Consider the following 16,648-nt stretch of genomic DNA (forward strand, 5'->3'; position numbering starts at 1 on the left):
TCTGTGAAATAGTCTTAGCTGTCATGCTATACCACATTATTGAGAAGTGACCCATTCCAGAATAAAATGTATATTCTTACTACTCATATTCAAACTGAGCAGCCAAAACAATATGCGCAATCAGCAGACTTAAAAGATGTACCTGCCATATAAACCACAACAAAAGAATTTTGTAAAACGTTTATACTTTGCTGCAGATACCCTTTGCAATAAATAAGATGTTGAAAACAGAAATAATATTGAAACAAAAATGTACAAAAATATTTTAATAATGTAACATATGAACATGAAGCAATACCATATAGGTTTTAACATGTTTTGGACAATAGAATATAATAAGGACTTGATTTTAGCATGTAGTTAAAAAAACTGCATTATGAAACAAGGGACAAAAGCAATGTAAGCAAACAAAATTGGTATGTTTTTCATATGTAAATTAATAAGGTATACGTAGTGAATATATCAAAAACATAGACTCTTTTTTATGATAAAATGATTCAAATATGTAGTAACTTAAAATACTGTAATGAATAAGGGGTGTACTTTTATTCCTTAATTACACAATCTAATTTTAAAAAACAATCACTGATCTCCCAGATTAATTCAAAAGATCCAAATCTTCAAACCTGCTGAAAGAAATCCATTTGATACTTGAATCAAACGTCACCTTCAGTAATTACCTAAAGAATAAAATATTCTCATTAATTATCCATTTATTTTGTACAACAGACAATCCTAACATCTTTTAGATTCTTTCTCACTTCCTGGAAACAATGTCCCACTACACAGATATTAAGTATTAAAATGAAAGACTTCTTGGATTAATTCAAAATAATTTTTAATTATGGTTTCAATTGGGAAACTATGGTTACCAGGAAGAGAACAACTGAAGACCAGAAAGCAGATTATGGAGTTAAGATCTGAAGTTTCATCAGAGCAGGTGGCAGCACTTATGTGACCTCGACTGATCCTGATCAAAACTCTTACCAGTAGTACTTAGATGAGAGACTAACAGGAAATCCCAAGGCTATAAGCTACAATGGTTTGTGCATAAAATATTCAAGTTTAAACTGGACCAGAGTTTTATGCACAGTTCTTGCAACACAATTGAAGTGTGGCAAAAGTCTCTGGAAAGGCCTACTCAGTAGATGTGATCTAGTTTTAAATTAGAGTCATGCCTTCTATCAGTTTAATTAAGTGGTATTTACATATCTTATAACCCTACAGAAATGTTGCAGAAGTCAAGACTTCTTAATTTGCAAAAAAGAAAAAAAAAGCAGTGATATCATTTTGAAGTGACATAACCACTCTTGTGAGTCATTCTTTTCAAAGAGTGGGCTATTATTGCAACATTTGTGCATATTTTTGCATAACAGGAGAACAATCTAAAAAAAGCCAAGGAGGGTAAAGATCTTGGGCTTTAAAGATACAATCTTGAAGATTATAAATTGTATCATTGTACTTTATCTCAAAAGATGGTGACACTTCATAGCCCTGTAACCATAAATTGAGCCAGTGTCTCAGGTGTGCTAAAGCAAGTCCCAGATCAGACTTGTACCCGCCAACTGCAAAATTATAGATGCACAACTTTTGGAAGCGGCTGTGCTTACTAAAAGCAAGCTAACAATTGGAGTAGAAGATACTAGCTTACCTTCTGGTGCGATACGTGCTCAGTTCATCTTGTAGAATTGATGCTCTTTTTCGTAAAAAATTTACCTAGAAAATACAGCTGTCGTGACTGAAGAGCTTCTAGTATATAACAAACTTATGAATATATCTGCTTGCAGTTCCTCAGATATATTGCTTAAGCCCTGTTTATGGCCTGATAATCTAGGGATTGGTGTCCCAATGTCAAACAGCCTAAATAGGGATCAAGTGCATTTAATCTTCTGAGAATACCGTCCATGTTCTATGTTCATGTGATATTACACTATTTGGGGAAAAAATGAAATCCCTAAATTTTGTTTACAAGAAATGTGAAGATTTAAAAACTGAACACTGGCATAAGAATACAGAGTTCTGCAATTTAAGCATCAACATTAATGGATTACACATGTTTTTGTGAGACACAGACATAAGATTCTACTTTTGAAGAGTGGTCAAAAACTCTTGCTTGGAAAGTAAAGTTATAAGCATGCTATAAAAGTTCATTAGCAAAGTGCTAGGATAGAAGACAAAGAACACAATGAAAAGCCTCAAAATTGAGGAGCTGGAGGCAGCCAGCATATTTTAAATATAAGCAAAGCTTTGTTTGAGAAGTGAATGTTTCCTATTTGTTCGTTGTTACTGCTGCTGCTCTGTTGGTGTTTTTACCTAACCAAGCCCTCTCATTCCTCTGGAACAATTCGCAGCCCTGACAGGTGCAAGGATTCCACTGTTCTTTCTGGCTGATTTTTTGAAACAGGAATTTCAACAATTTTCAAAGAAGACACCTGTGCTTCAGAAGCTGTTAAGAGAACAGCCTGTAGCTGGATATTGTAGTTCACTGCACAGGCAGCTGCGAGCTATGCTTTGTGTATGAGCACTCACTTTTAAAAGTCTGGAATTACTTTTATTCCTTTGAAATGTTATGTATGCTAGCAGAAGCTTTGAAGACTGAAATCAAATTTCAACCTCAAATTCACTTCACTGGAAGCTGGCGATTTTTCAGTTGTTAACAATGGTAAGTTTGCATGCCAGTCATAAGTCAAACATATTATTAACTAATTTCCTAGATAATCCATTCTTCCCTTTTATTATTTGTAATGGCAACACTGGATGAACCTGAGCACCAGCAGGAATTCCTTCTCAAAATCAGGGGTAGTATCAACAACACCAATAAAGCACCTGCCATTATCAAGAGGGAACATGGTACTCATTTGTCATGGCAATTCCTTTAGATATAGCATTACAAGGTGACAAATCCAAGTGCACCATTTCCAGGTGAAAAATGAAATAACAACCACCCTTTTTGAGACTATATGAATTGGAAAAATGTAACTACTGAAGGTTTTCTAGTCTTTGATTTTAGCTGGGTTCCAATCAATGTCTTAATAATTACAGGAAGTTACAGATGACTGGCTCATATAGTTTTCTGTCATACTATTATTTTACTAAATATACCTACTGCAAAAGAAAACTTTTATTGATGATTACCTTATAAAGTGTGAATTGATTTAACAAATACCCATTCATCCATTTGATCTTGTTCTAAAAACTTTTGGTATTAAAGGAATGTCAGGGTAGCAAAATTATTCCAAGTAACAAGGGGCTCCTAAACGTTCTTGCTTGAAGAGGACTTAGATCATCATGGTATTGGAATGTTTGCTTGTTCAACAACGGACTGAAAAATGTAACTTCACAGACCCCAATTTGGGACCCCACTCTTTCTCAGGTCTGTATCCCACCATTGCTACATGCACAGACAACAGTAAGGTAAAGGTAAAGGTTCCCCTTGCATATACGTGCTAGTCGTTGCCGACTCTAGGGGGCGATGCTCATCTCCGTTTCAAAGCTGAAGAGCCAGCGCTGTCCGAAGACGTCTCCGTGGTCATGTGGCCGGCATGACTCAACGCCAAAGGCGCACGGAATGTTGTTACCTTTCCACCAAAGGTGGTCCCTATTTTTTCTACTTGCATTTTTTACGTGCTTTCGAAACTGCTAGGTTAGCAGAAGCTGGGACAAGTAACGGGAGCTCACTCTGTTACACGGCAGCACTAGGGATTTGAACCGCTGAGCTGCCGACCTTTCGATCGACAAGCTCAATGTCCTAGCCCCTGAGCCACCATGTCCCTTTACAGACAACAACAGTAACCAACAGTAAACAACAGTAAGTAGTGACAAATTATTATTCCCAACGCACCAATGTCTTTTTACAGAAACCATGCATGCTTGAAAAACAAAAGATGTTTATGCAAAAACTATCGAAATTTAAAAATCAAATGCTAGAAACCTCATCACTTAAGAGATCAAAAAGGCTAAATGTCTTTTTTTATATTGGTGCAGAGAAAAAAAAAACAGAACTAACTCTTGTGAGCAAAGGTTGGAACTAGCTGAGGGAGGAAAAAAAAAACTAAAAGCAGAGATGATGAGCTATTAATTGTCACTCCATTGCTTATACCAGCAAGCTATGGAATTTATTGTCAGCTGTCTGAACTAGCAAATTCTAGATTACATGCTACTGTACTATTCTGACAAGTGAAACATAAAATCTTTACCTGAGATTTTAGTGAGAGAATTGTGTCTTCAAGTTCTTGTCGCAAAGATGCTGGCATTAGACCTTTCAGTTTGGTTTCATATTCTTGCCGTATAGAAGTCACCTGAAAGTAAGCATTTCCATAGCAAAGATTAGGTGAGCCAGTTAAGGTTATTTAGGGGTATAGTCACTACCTACATGTTTGAGGTAATATCTATATGAAGAAAAATGTTGATATGCAAGAACAACTGTGCTGTATTGAACCAAACTGAGTAATTCCTTGGCATTCTCTTCCGGTTATAAGGCTATCAGTTCCTCAACTTTTATTATATAAACAATGTGTGACAGTACCTGCTTGTTTTTAAACTATTAAATAATGGCCATAGGGATTCTATCACAGATGCTGCCTGTAGATATTTATAAGTGTTCTAATGAATCCTCCTCCAATTGCAACATCCAAACTGAACAGATCATTGTAGGAATAGTTTTACTCAACCTATATTCAGCCACTTCCTGCTCCTACGCACTCTTGCCTCTTAATTCAGAACTGGATCAGTTCTTTTTTGCAACTTCTTCCCACGTACAACGCAAAGGATGTCACAAGAATGATACAGATAAAGCAAGTTTCCTTAAATATGCTACACATTTAAAATGTTTTGATTCTAGATTTACATCTTGGAGATGGTGAGATTCATTTCCAATGCTACAGTATTTCCATCTTGAAGCTGAATAATTAAGATAAAATTGCTAGTGAGCCAAACATAACCAACACAATTCCCCCCCCCCCCCGATTCCTCAAATTTCTTTTCAAGCTTTATTTTCGCAACACATGAATGGCAGCACAGTTGGTTCTGGTCTTGTTCTCCCATTCACTGACCCAATTATATTCTGAAGTATACCAAACCAACTAGTTTTTTGAGGAATGCTTTTTCCTTTCACATCAAATGGCAAGCACAGAACTTCAACTTTTGTTAAGATTGTGTATGTTTATGAATGAAACTGAATTTCACTTGCAAAATGAGTGAAGAGAATACTAAACAAATAATCAATATTTTTATTGGAAAAAGTACCCTCCCCCATCCCACCATGGCTGGCTTCTCTTGACCAATTATGCATTGTGGGTAAACAAAACCTGAACTTCAAGAATATCTGTTCCTATAGAAGACAAACGAAAGGTACAGTTCATATGGTATCAATCTGTTTAGTAAAAATAGGAGCAAGCATTATACAAACTAAACAATTTTGCCATACAAACCTACCAATTTTTAACATAAACTATAACTACTTCCCATATACAGGTAGTCCTCAACTTACAACAATTCACTTAGTGAATATTTGAAGTTACAACAGCAATGAAAAAAGTGACATGATCATTTTTCACTTATGGCCATTGCAGCATTCCCATGTCACGTGATTTACATTCAGATGCTTGACAGCTGACTCGCATTTATGACAGCTGCAGTGTCCCAGGGTCATGTGATCACTTTTTGTGACCTTCTGACAAAGTCAGTCGGGGACCAGATTCACTCAACCACTGTGTCACTAACTTAACAACTGCAGTGATTCACTTATCAATTGTGGCAAGAAAGTAAAATGGGGCAAAACTCACTTAACAAATTTCTCATTTAGCAGCATAAATTTTGAACTCAGTTGTGGTCATAAGTCGAGGACTACCTGTAATTACTTTTTGATAGCACTGTATTCTTTAGAACCAAACCAAACCCTACTTACTTCCTATGTTCATGTAAGCTGACAAAAACATCTTACAATCATTTGATTTCCAAAAGTTGTATAGAATAGTTGGTCCTGCAGAACATGCCTTCTCTATTTTATCCTTCAACTTCCATATGTTAAAGACTGATATTTATTCTCCTATCTTTCCTGTACTTTCAGAGGTCTAAGTTCCCGAACAAAAATACAATTGTGATTGGAGCCCTAGAAAAATATCTAAAGGACTTCCTTAATGTTGAACTTATCCAACTTGAACACCCTGATTTTACAAAAAATACCCCACCCTGGTTAGAAACCTTTATATTTTTAGATGCTACCTTAAAAATTAATAACAAGAGGTAATAATTCTTAGGTATTTGATTACTTGAATTGCTAAGTTTCCACCAGTCTGAAACTGTGAATTTAAGTCCATAATTACAACATCTTTATTATTATTAAATAGCAAGATCTGCCTATCTCAAATCCTTGGGAAGATCTTAATAGGTGGATTAAAATGCATCTGGTTGAGTATGCGACTACGATAATAATAAAAACCTACTTGGTTTGATATAAGGAAAAATTACTAATATATTTTGGTTAATAATGAATTCATATTTCAGGATCGATGTAGCTAAAAGTTTATTATTCTTACAATCATATTTGGAATAGTATTTTCACCAGATTTAATAACAGCCAACTTTTATCCTTCTTTTATTACTGTTTCAGAAAAGGAGTTTTTAAATTAATGTAATTATAGTGATGCACATAGCTCTATTCTCCTAGCTACAATATCTTTCCAATTTATACAATCAAAAATGAGCAGTCTTAATTATGTGTTAGAAAATTATAAACTCGAACTATGGCTTTCATATCAGGCCTCTAATTAATAGCCATCTGTGAAATTCTTGTATTTGAAAGAATGTGGTCTGAATGCACATCTCATTGCTAGTTAGATTAAGAACCAAAGAAGAATATTTCTGGTTTTAGACTTAGGAAATTAAGCATCCTGTTTCTTACAGTAGCCATCCTGAATCCATATGAAGTACAAAAATAGGACACAGGGACAAAAGCATGATCCCTCAAATTCAACAGATAATTTGTTGTACAAAAAGGGAAGATATTCATTTAATTAACTGCATCCTTTGTGCTGGAAAATGGGAATTTACCCTCAAGCAAGGTAGATCCCTTCTGCAATACAGTGATTTCCTAATACTTTGGACCAATCATCATTAATCCCAACTGTCAGGGCCACTGACAAGGAATGGGAGAACACATGCCTGTGGAGCTGTATTTTCCAAATGCAATTCCCTCCTTTTGGACCAAGATGAAATGAAAACAAATTTGCCTTTTGATTAATGATCTCTATGCAGGATATGCAGAAAACAGTTCCTACACATTGTCGTTATTTGAATTATTCTTTGGCTGGGTGAAGGAAGCCTGTACACTTTGCATTTAGCCTTCTCTTTCCTTTGCCCAGGATGGTCCAGGAGCCTTCCATCATCTTCATTTAATTCAGCCTTGCCTTCATTATTATTTATTTTATTTATTAATCATACTTATATACCGCACCATCTCCCATAGGACTCAGGGCGGTTCACAGGCATATTAAAACAATATAATAAATAAGCATTAAAACCCAGTTAAGACTAAATATTATCATGGCCTGATCACTAAAACAGTAAAAACCAGTAAAAAATATAATCTCTGCATTGATAGCAATGCAGAGATTGCTTGCTGTTGCCCTTCCAGAGATTCCCCCATCTTCATGGTCTAGGTGACATCCCTACATTCCTGGAAATCTCTCATTTAAGGACTCACCAGGACTAGCCCTATTCAGCTTCTAGTCCAGACAAAGCCATCCAGGTGCTGCCATCTACTGAGTCAAGGCAATATGAAGCTCCTCTGAAATGGGGCTGAGCAAGTATTTCTTAATTACTGTGCTATGCTAGCATGCTGCATTTTGAAGAACTATCCCTATTTCTTTAGAAAAATCAAAGGAAACATATAATATTAAAATCTACCAGAAAGTATGTCCCCTTTTCCATATTTATTTATTTAGCTGATCTATTAAAAAGGACACCATCTAATCCAGCCATAGAAAAGAAAAGCCACTGATATGATAACAAATGCAGTCTACATATGAAAACAACAACATTCAATCTCCATTTCCTGACAAGGAAAACCACCTTTTATCAGCTTGAGAAAACATACTGATTTGAAGAGCTGGGAATCCATAAAATTGAAAGTGAAATAAAATAAGAGTATTAACTGGAGCTGTATAATTAAGTATACATGAATGTTGCAAACTTAAAAAGGAAGAAAACTGTTTGATCTGATAATTATTCTTTCTACTCTCACGTATAGCAATATAGATGCGTTCAGTGAAATTATTTTGATTGTAGATATAAATTGTAATAGTCATTTCACACAAACTACAATTAGCCTTTTTCACAGAATGAGGCACTGTATTAGTAGCTTGGAGCACCTACTTCGCCAAGGCTTAACACAGTTATTCATGCAAACCATTCATTCAAATGACAATGAGTATAACCCCACAGCATAAAATCTCACAATATAAAGAAGAGAATATGTTGCTATTGTGTATTGCCAAAATTGCTTCTAGTGAGATGCGTAGTTATTTACATTTGATTAACAAATGAATACAAAAAAATGGAGAGCACATTGAATAATCTGGGGGGAAAAAACGAAGTAGGAACAAAATGTAAAATACCAATCTTACATTTTTTTAAAAAAAAAATACTTATATTAAATCTGTTTTTTAAAAAAAAAAAGCTAGACGATCCTCATGCTGAAGTGTTTTTTTATGTGTTTAAGAGAGGCCTTGAAATAGCCATACTATATTTGCCTTCCGTCCACCTCTGCTGATATTAAATAAATAGGATGACTTGAGTCACAGTGTTCAACTGAATGAGTTCAGTTGCAGCAGCTGCACACGGTTCTTTTGCCAGCTAGATGAAGACACACCATATTCTGCATTGAACAGTAATTTGGCAGTTCACTTCAAAGAGAAAATGAAACTTTGGAAGTTTGTTTAGCAGCTTTTTTGAGGTAGACAAGGCAAAACAAACACTTTTTTAAGCAAAAGCTTCTTTTTGCTTTTATTCCTTTCATTAACAGGAGAATATATCCTGTTCATAGGGAACTATTATCAAATTTGTGAATGTCATTTAGAAAACTCCCTAGCACAGGTTCTCTTTACATTTCATAAAATTTCCAAACAAAGTCAGGTATTATACAGCAATAAAGGAATCTCTATCCAAATGGTTATACTACACATACTACATCCAAATCAAACTCTTGTAGAAAAAATTGTGGTAAAAGGGTATACTGCTGTGTAAAGATAGGGGTTTGAACTAATTGTTCCTAAGAAAATTTCCCACCAAACCTAAAAATTTTTTTGGAAGACTTAATTTACTATTCTCTCCATGGAATGTCTTTTTACAGTTAAAAACATTTTGAAATTATGGTACATTACACCAGTAACTGTCCCCTTGCTTGGAAAAAGATAGAGCCATGTTTTTCAGAAGGTTTGGAGGATTATAGGACAGATAATAGGCAATACTATATATTAACATGTAAAGACCATACTGTGAGATTAGTAAACAGCCAGGTGGCAATGTAAGCATAAAATTCCAAATATTTCAGGCTTAAAACAAATACACCTCTTCTGAGGATTAAAACTGTAAGAAAGATACTTGCTGACTTCTATAGTTTATAAACTGTATGCTTCTTTAACCTCTTAAACAAATATAACTGTTATTTCTTTTTCAAATAAAGTGTTTATTGATAGCTATTTGATAAAAAGATTAGGTAAAGCATTTCTATATCCAAGGATATTTTTACCACATGGACTGCAAACAAAGAGACTTCAAAAGCAAATAAGGTTAATATTTCTTTCTTTTTTCACGTACCTGTCTGGGAATCTGCCTCAGAATGGCTATCTCCCTGCCCCTGTAAATCAGTGCCCCACTCCTATGTTTTCTAAGAATTTCATCTCTCGTCTCTCTTCTCACAAATTTGACATGAACCTCTCTGGGAACTGCATGCGTGCGTGCATATTGCGAATTAACTCTATAAACTCGATCCACATCCCAATTCATGAAATCAACACCTCTCCCAAGAAATTCTCCCAACAATTTAGTCACAACATCTCTCAAGTCTTCTTGGTCCACTTCTTCCAAATTTTGAAACCTAAGGAAATAAGACATTTTATCCATCTGTAGTCCAAGCACAGCATTGCCTGTCGTCTCCTCTCTTTTCTGCACTGCCGCATCTCACCCTCAAACCTTCCACTTTCTGCTTGTTTTCTGCTGAAACTTGTTGAGTATCCTTTAAATCCTTTTGGATAGTCACAATTTCTGCTCTTATTTCATCAATTTCTTGTCCATATTAGATAACTTTTCCAAAATTCTCTCCATCTCTCCAGCAGTTGGTCTCTGACCTTTTGCCATTAAGGAAAAAAATACAAAATCCTCAGGCAGGCACAGTATCCTTGTAATTTCCTCCGGATCCACCAGGGGCACTCACAGGAGCAACGAGTCCAGAGTACAGTTAGTCAACCAGGAAGCCGAAGGAAGTGATGTCATCAAAATTCTCATAGTGAAGGCGGAAGCTGGGCGCCACCACTGTTCCCCAGAAGGAGGGGCCTCAAACCTTCCCTCCTAAATTTCTCCATCACCTCTTCTCCAGAGCTCCACAAAACCGGTAATCTTCTTATTTTAAGTTCTCCTCTCTCCAGAATAACTCGTGCTCCTTCCAACCGCAGGGGAGAAAACCCCCGCACTCCGGAGCAGTCCACTCACGTTTACCGATATTCCCTTCCCTTCTCCTCCTCAATTCTTCTCCGTGCCCTGTTCACCACCAGGCTGCTGCAGTTATAAATCCAATGCCCCGGTGTCACCGGGCACAGCGGCCCAGGCGACGACCAAAATAATGGCCGCGGCCTGTGGCCTCCGAACCCCGCCGAGCCTAGGACGCGCCAGCATCGGTCCCCACAGTCCTGTATGTCGGCTGGGAGACCCCTGGCGAGCCGTCCGTGCGGCAGGTGTCCTTTTCGGAACACCTGGCCCCTGAGGGCCTCGGCGGCGGCCGGATTCGGGCGCTGGAGGCAGAGGAAGCCTTCCAGACGTCCGTTGCCGCTGGATACCGGAAGTCGTCTCCTCCATGAATGAACTTATAAGAACTTATAAGGACTCAGGAAATGTTTCTTACATATTGTTCTCATGTACACTGAAATGTTAAATTGTACCATATGGCCACCATTATCTACCCTACATTTCTAAGCCCACCAAAAAACCATGCTGGCTAGGGAATTCTGGGAGCTAACGTCCACAAGTCTTAAAGTTGCCAAGTTTGGAAACCCCTGTCTTAGGACTCCTTTGTAAAATATATTATGATGGTGATTATGATGATGATGTTTTGCAACTAGGAAACTCAAGGTGGAGTTCTCATCTAAAATTGCCTAATTAATTCATTGAAGTAAAAAGATTTATAGCAATACCAATTGTTACTCTTAGAACAACTGCAATGAGCTCATTCTTTTTCCTTTGAATTATGATGTTTAATAAAAACAGTAATCTTGAATACTAGCCCTCTTATTTCCGTGATATATACTAAAAAGAATCCTTGTGGATCAGGGGCACATAGTGGTGGGCTGCAAATTTTTTAATGACTGTTCTCTGCCCTAATGACTGGCTGAGTGGGCGTGGCCAACTCAATGTCACTTATGCTGAAGGGTGCTTCGCCTCTCCCACCCTCTCATGACCGTGGGGATGCTGCAACAGTTTTAAGTGTCAAAAACGGTCATAAGTCACTTTTTTTCAGTGCCCTTGTAACTTTGACTGCTCACTGAATGAACTGTTGTAAATCAAGGATTACCTGTACAAAAATACAAAAAGCTTCTTTGCTTGCAAAAAGCTGCCCTAAATTAGATTAGAATTAGATTAGATTACAAATGGGGGAATACACACTGAAGAACAATGAGTCACAGCTGTCATGGAAACCTAAACCATCTGTCTAAATACCTTCCTTTTCCTTAGCTATACCTGCAACCATGAGTTACAAATCAGGCAGGTTGCCAGAGCACATTGAGGAATAAAAATAGTTAAAATACAAGGATAACTACTCTTGCTTATAAAGTGAAATCTTTTAGCAAAGAGGTCATTTAAGCTCTTCAGAAAGTGGGTGGGCATATTTGGGCTACAAAATGCCAAGCTAAAGAGGCAAATTAACATATTAACATCTTGAGTGTGGGCTAATCCCATTCTGCCTTTGTTCAGATCTTGCTGCAGGGAATTTTTGCCTATGAATATAGCTATCTATCTCTTTACCTTAAGTGCTGACATCTTCTGTGGGCTATTAAGGAATGTGGGGGCTGCTTTCTCCCTCTAAGAAAACATGTTTCTCCATTTCTCATTCAGGGAAATATATTCTTCCTTTTTAATATTTCTCAAAATATTTCATTCTTCTAGGAGAGGGGTGGGTGCTAACTTTCTGCAATTGATGCCATGTTATTATGCCATATTATCATGAGAGAAAACTAAAACAATTTGGAAGGAGGATCCACTTATTATCAGTGAGCAATCAAGTGCCTTGCCCACTCTGAAGAATGCAAGAGACTCTTGTTCCAAAGGTGCTTTTTCAAGAGGCAACTGGACTTTCTTTAAACCAAGAAAGTCCAGTTGCCTCTTGGAAAAAGCACCTTTGGGACAACTATGACCTGGATGACTGAAGAATCCACATAGACAAGAGACTCCTGTGCTCAGTGAACTGACAAAGCACAGTTTCCCACCCAGGAGAAGCAATCATTAGACCATTTGCACCACCAAGATACCAGCTGGTCTCACTCACCTCGCAAGATATCCTTTAGGTAATAATCATCCAGATTTAAGGAAAGATCACATGCCCCCAGAAAGGCAGTAAAAAAATCAGACAGAATGCCAAGCTTGCATCCTGCCTCTCAGCCATTTCTTCTATGGCTACGTCAACCCTTCTGTAAATAGCTGTTCCAACCATGTTGGAAGTATATTCCAAAAAGCTTAAAACAACTCTTTAACAATCTTTAAGAAAGTCAAGCCCCAGGAATAAAAGTACCACAAAAAACTCGAGGAGGTGGTGGTGGTGGTGGTGGTGACTCTGTAGACTCTTCTATCTAGAGACAGAAAATCTGGGCGTAAGGCTTACAATGTTGTAGGAATTTAGCACCCACCCCCCTCCTAGAAGAATGAAATATTCTAGGAAATATTTTAAAAAGCAGAATATTATACTTTCCTGGATGAGAAATGGAGAAACATATTTTAAAGACAAAGGAGCTCCCTGCAACTTCCTGACTCCCCCCCACCTTTGTCAATGGGCCATTAAAAGCCTCAGCTAAGCTCACTCATTCTCCCCACCTTTGTCAATGGGCAATTAAGGCTTCAACCAAGCTCACTCAATCCCCCCATGATTTGCAACACAATACAACTGAAACTCACCACATGGCAAGGCTCAAGCAAGCTTGAGAGACAGCCAGCAAGGCTAGCTAAGACCCCCACCCCCTGGGAGTCTGACAACCAATCAGGATACTCTTCCTGTGCCCCAGAAAGGTCAAAGCTCAGAAAAATCATAAAACCAGGGAGCACACAGGATCTCGGCCCCCTTTTTCTGTTCAGGAACTCAAGCCATGTGATCCTGACCACCATTAAAACCATCTTTCCAAGCAGCCTCCATGTTTCCAGTGTCTTTGTCCCCACTTGGAACTGAACCCAGATGGATATTTCTTCCAACAATGTAACAAGCTTAACCCAGGGGCAGTTTCTGAAAACATTTAAAGCAGCAAGGCAATTAAGATAAGGATTAGGCTAGAAATACAGGAATACCAAAATGTTTCCTTCCTGCCTCCCTTGCAGGATTAGCCCCGTAAAGTGGGAAAATATTTCTTCCGATGACAACCAGTTCTTCAAACTGCTCAGAAAATTAACATTCAGTTTGGGAGAACCAGTGTGAACTGGTAGCAGCCCACCTCTGGGGACACACACTACATATGTGATGATGAGTATACTGTATACTTTTTAAACTTACATGAGATACTTTCTGGTTCGTGTGTACTACACGAACAAGAAAGAGGACTGAGAAAATATCTACAGACCCTTCTCATTCTGGACATAATCTATTTCAACTTCTCCCCTAGGACACCGTTATAGAGCATTGCATGCCAAAACAACTAGACATAAAAAAATAATCCCCCCTCCCCTGCAAGCCACCACTCTGCTGAACATATAAGCACAGTCTCATTTCTCTTCTTTTCTCATCTTCTCATCTTTCCTACTATCTTCTCCAACTGGTATCTTGTGATTTATCAATTGTCGTTTATAACATGATTAATAATTTTAATTACGATTTATGATCTATTACCTATTACTTGCTGTTTATATGTACCCTGTGAGCTTATGCGCCACTAAAGAATTCTATTCTGTTTCATTCCATTCCACTCTCCACTCCTTACCCTACCCTATCCTTTATTCAGACACACATTCTGACACACACATTCTATTATCACAATTTCACTAGTGTCAAAGCAAATATTATAAATTAAGTCCTAAACAGTATTTGCAGTAGGATTTTTTTTTAAAAATAAAATAAACTCCCATAGTCATGTAATTGCTATTTATGACTTTCACAGCTGGGTTTTGACAAGCAAAATCAATGGGGAGGTTGGTAAGAGGTCACAAGTCACAGCCATATGATGCCTTGCTTCACCATTGCAAGCAGGACTGCCATCGCTAAGCAGGGTGGTCATGATGTTTTACTTAACTACTACTTGACTACTTCCCTTAGCAATGGAGTTGCTGCTCCCAATTAGGGTTGTTAAGAGTGGACTACCTCTACACAATAGTGGTGCATGGGCATGATGGCTTAGCAGTTAAAGATACTGAATTGGTCAGCTGGAAAGCTGACAGCCCAGGTTCAAGACCCAAATTCTGCGCAATGGAGTGAGCTATTGCTACCAGTTCCTGCCCATCTAGCAGTTTGAAAGAATGCAAATGTAAGTAGATAAATAGGTACCACTTTGATGAGAAGGGTTTAATGTTCCATGTCCCTTGGTGTATGGTCATGATGCCCACACCACAGAAGTGTCTTCTGACAATGCTGGCTCCCTCAGCTAAGAAACAGAGGTGAGCTCCATGCCCTAGAACTGGGCATGACTGGACAGGGGAAATCTTTACATTACCTCTACAGGCAGCTATCTTTGAGGAAAATTCATAAAATACAGTTGGTGGACAATGCAATTGCTTGCTTGTTGACTAGCACTAGTTACTATCACCATATTATACCTATCTTAAATTAATTATCAATAGGTTTATGCAATTCAAAGTACTTAATTTGACTGATAAACACTATATGGTTTGGCACCAAGATGAGTCCAAGACCATCTACTTAAGAGTTGTATAAGTTCAGCCAAGGAAGTTCTTCTGGGGGCCTTATTTACAGAAAGCAAGAAAGCTTGAGGCCAACATAGCACTGTACTTCAATTATGGGGCTTATGGTTTAGAACAGTCTCCAAAACTAGATTGTCTCCTATAGTAAGTGATGTTTTATTGTGTTTTATCTTGGTGTAAGATGCTGAGAGTCAGAATAATTTGACAGCATACACATTTTAACAACGTCAAAAAATAATTTAAGAATTAAATTCTTAACTTTAAGAATTAGCATCATTAAAAGTTAAAATATAACTCTCTGAGGAGTGTGTCTACTTATAATGTAGGTGGCAGAGAATTATGTGACTGAAGTGTTCTTTTTATTAAAAGAAAATCACCAAGCAAAACCAAATGACCCTTTCCCTCAAATAGTTAACTACAAAAAAGGACCAATGACACTAAAACTCAATCTTTCTTTTCTTTTCTTTTCTTCTTTCTATCTATCTATCTATCTATCTATCTATCTATCTATCTATCTATCTATCTATCTATCTATCTATCTATCTATCTATCATCTATCTATCTTCTATTTCTAAAAATCTGGGTTGTCTAACTTAGGAATGTCTCAGAGAACATTTGCACTTGATGCAGAGCAACTCATTGGCTGTTTTCTGGAAGGGTATGGTCACATCGTATTCTGTATAATTTTTTTGAATATGTCTATTGCCTCTATAAAAAGTTATTTCAAAGTTTTATGTTTTCATTCTAAACATGGATCACCCACCTGGAAAACCCCTTGTTTATGGTTAAACACTTAAGAGTTTTATATAAAGTCATAATTGCCAAAGAGAAGCAGCAAAACAAACCTTAGGAAATAACATACTGCATACAGCAGACTTTATGGGATTACATGAGTTGGACAGAAATAAAAGTCTTCACTCAATAACATGGCAAAACTGTGGTCAGAAAATACTTGCTGCTGGATGAGTTTGCCCCTAGGATTCTGCTTATGAACTAAAGGTCCTCCTGCTAAATGAAAGCAGCTTAGCATTGAAACAGATTATCAAGAACAGGTCTATTATACTGCTTTTAAAATGGCAGCAGACCTGAAATAAATCAGAAACTGATTTGAGATTTGGTACTAATTGCATCTTTATTTCCTTAATAATACACTAAATGTTGCAAGCTGGGGTAGCAGCTGCCATTTTGGAAAGAAAAGAAAAGATGGGTTTTATATAAATATTGGAAAGGGCAACACAATAAATTTTATACCAACAATGTGACTTTTGTTCCTACGATCAGATTTTGAAGATTAAAAGAGCACACAAATTGTGAAACTCACGTTTGA

At 37.3% G+C, this 16,648-nt stretch overlaps 1 protein-coding gene across 8 annotated transcripts in view; it reads right to left on the reverse strand.

Annotated features, from left to right (window-relative positions):
* Positions 1–269: 269 nt before the first annotated feature.
* The window catches only part of CEP112 (centrosomal protein 112), a 292,963-nt gene continuing 276,584 nt past the window's right edge, over positions 270–16,648 (reverse strand). For 2 of the 8 annotated variants that reach the window (XM_058170477.1, XM_058170478.1), the window contains 3 exons: positions 4,197–4,298; positions 1,652–1,716; positions 270–680 (listed from right to left, as the gene is read on the reverse strand). In XM_058170477.1, coding sequence (XP_058026460.1) covers positions 677–680; positions 1,652–1,716; positions 4,197–4,298 — 171 coding nt within the window. In that variant the 3' untranslated portion in view covers positions 270–676. The other 6 variants (XM_058170475.1, XM_058170472.1, XM_058170473.1 and 3 more) reach the window with 5 other exon arrangements.

The sequence above is a fragment of the Ahaetulla prasina genome, chromosome 2, assembly GCF_028640845.1.
Source record: "Ahaetulla prasina isolate Xishuangbanna chromosome 2, ASM2864084v1, whole genome shotgun sequence".
Classification (NCBI taxonomy): Eukaryota; Metazoa; Chordata; class Lepidosauria; order Squamata; family Colubridae; genus Ahaetulla; species Ahaetulla prasina.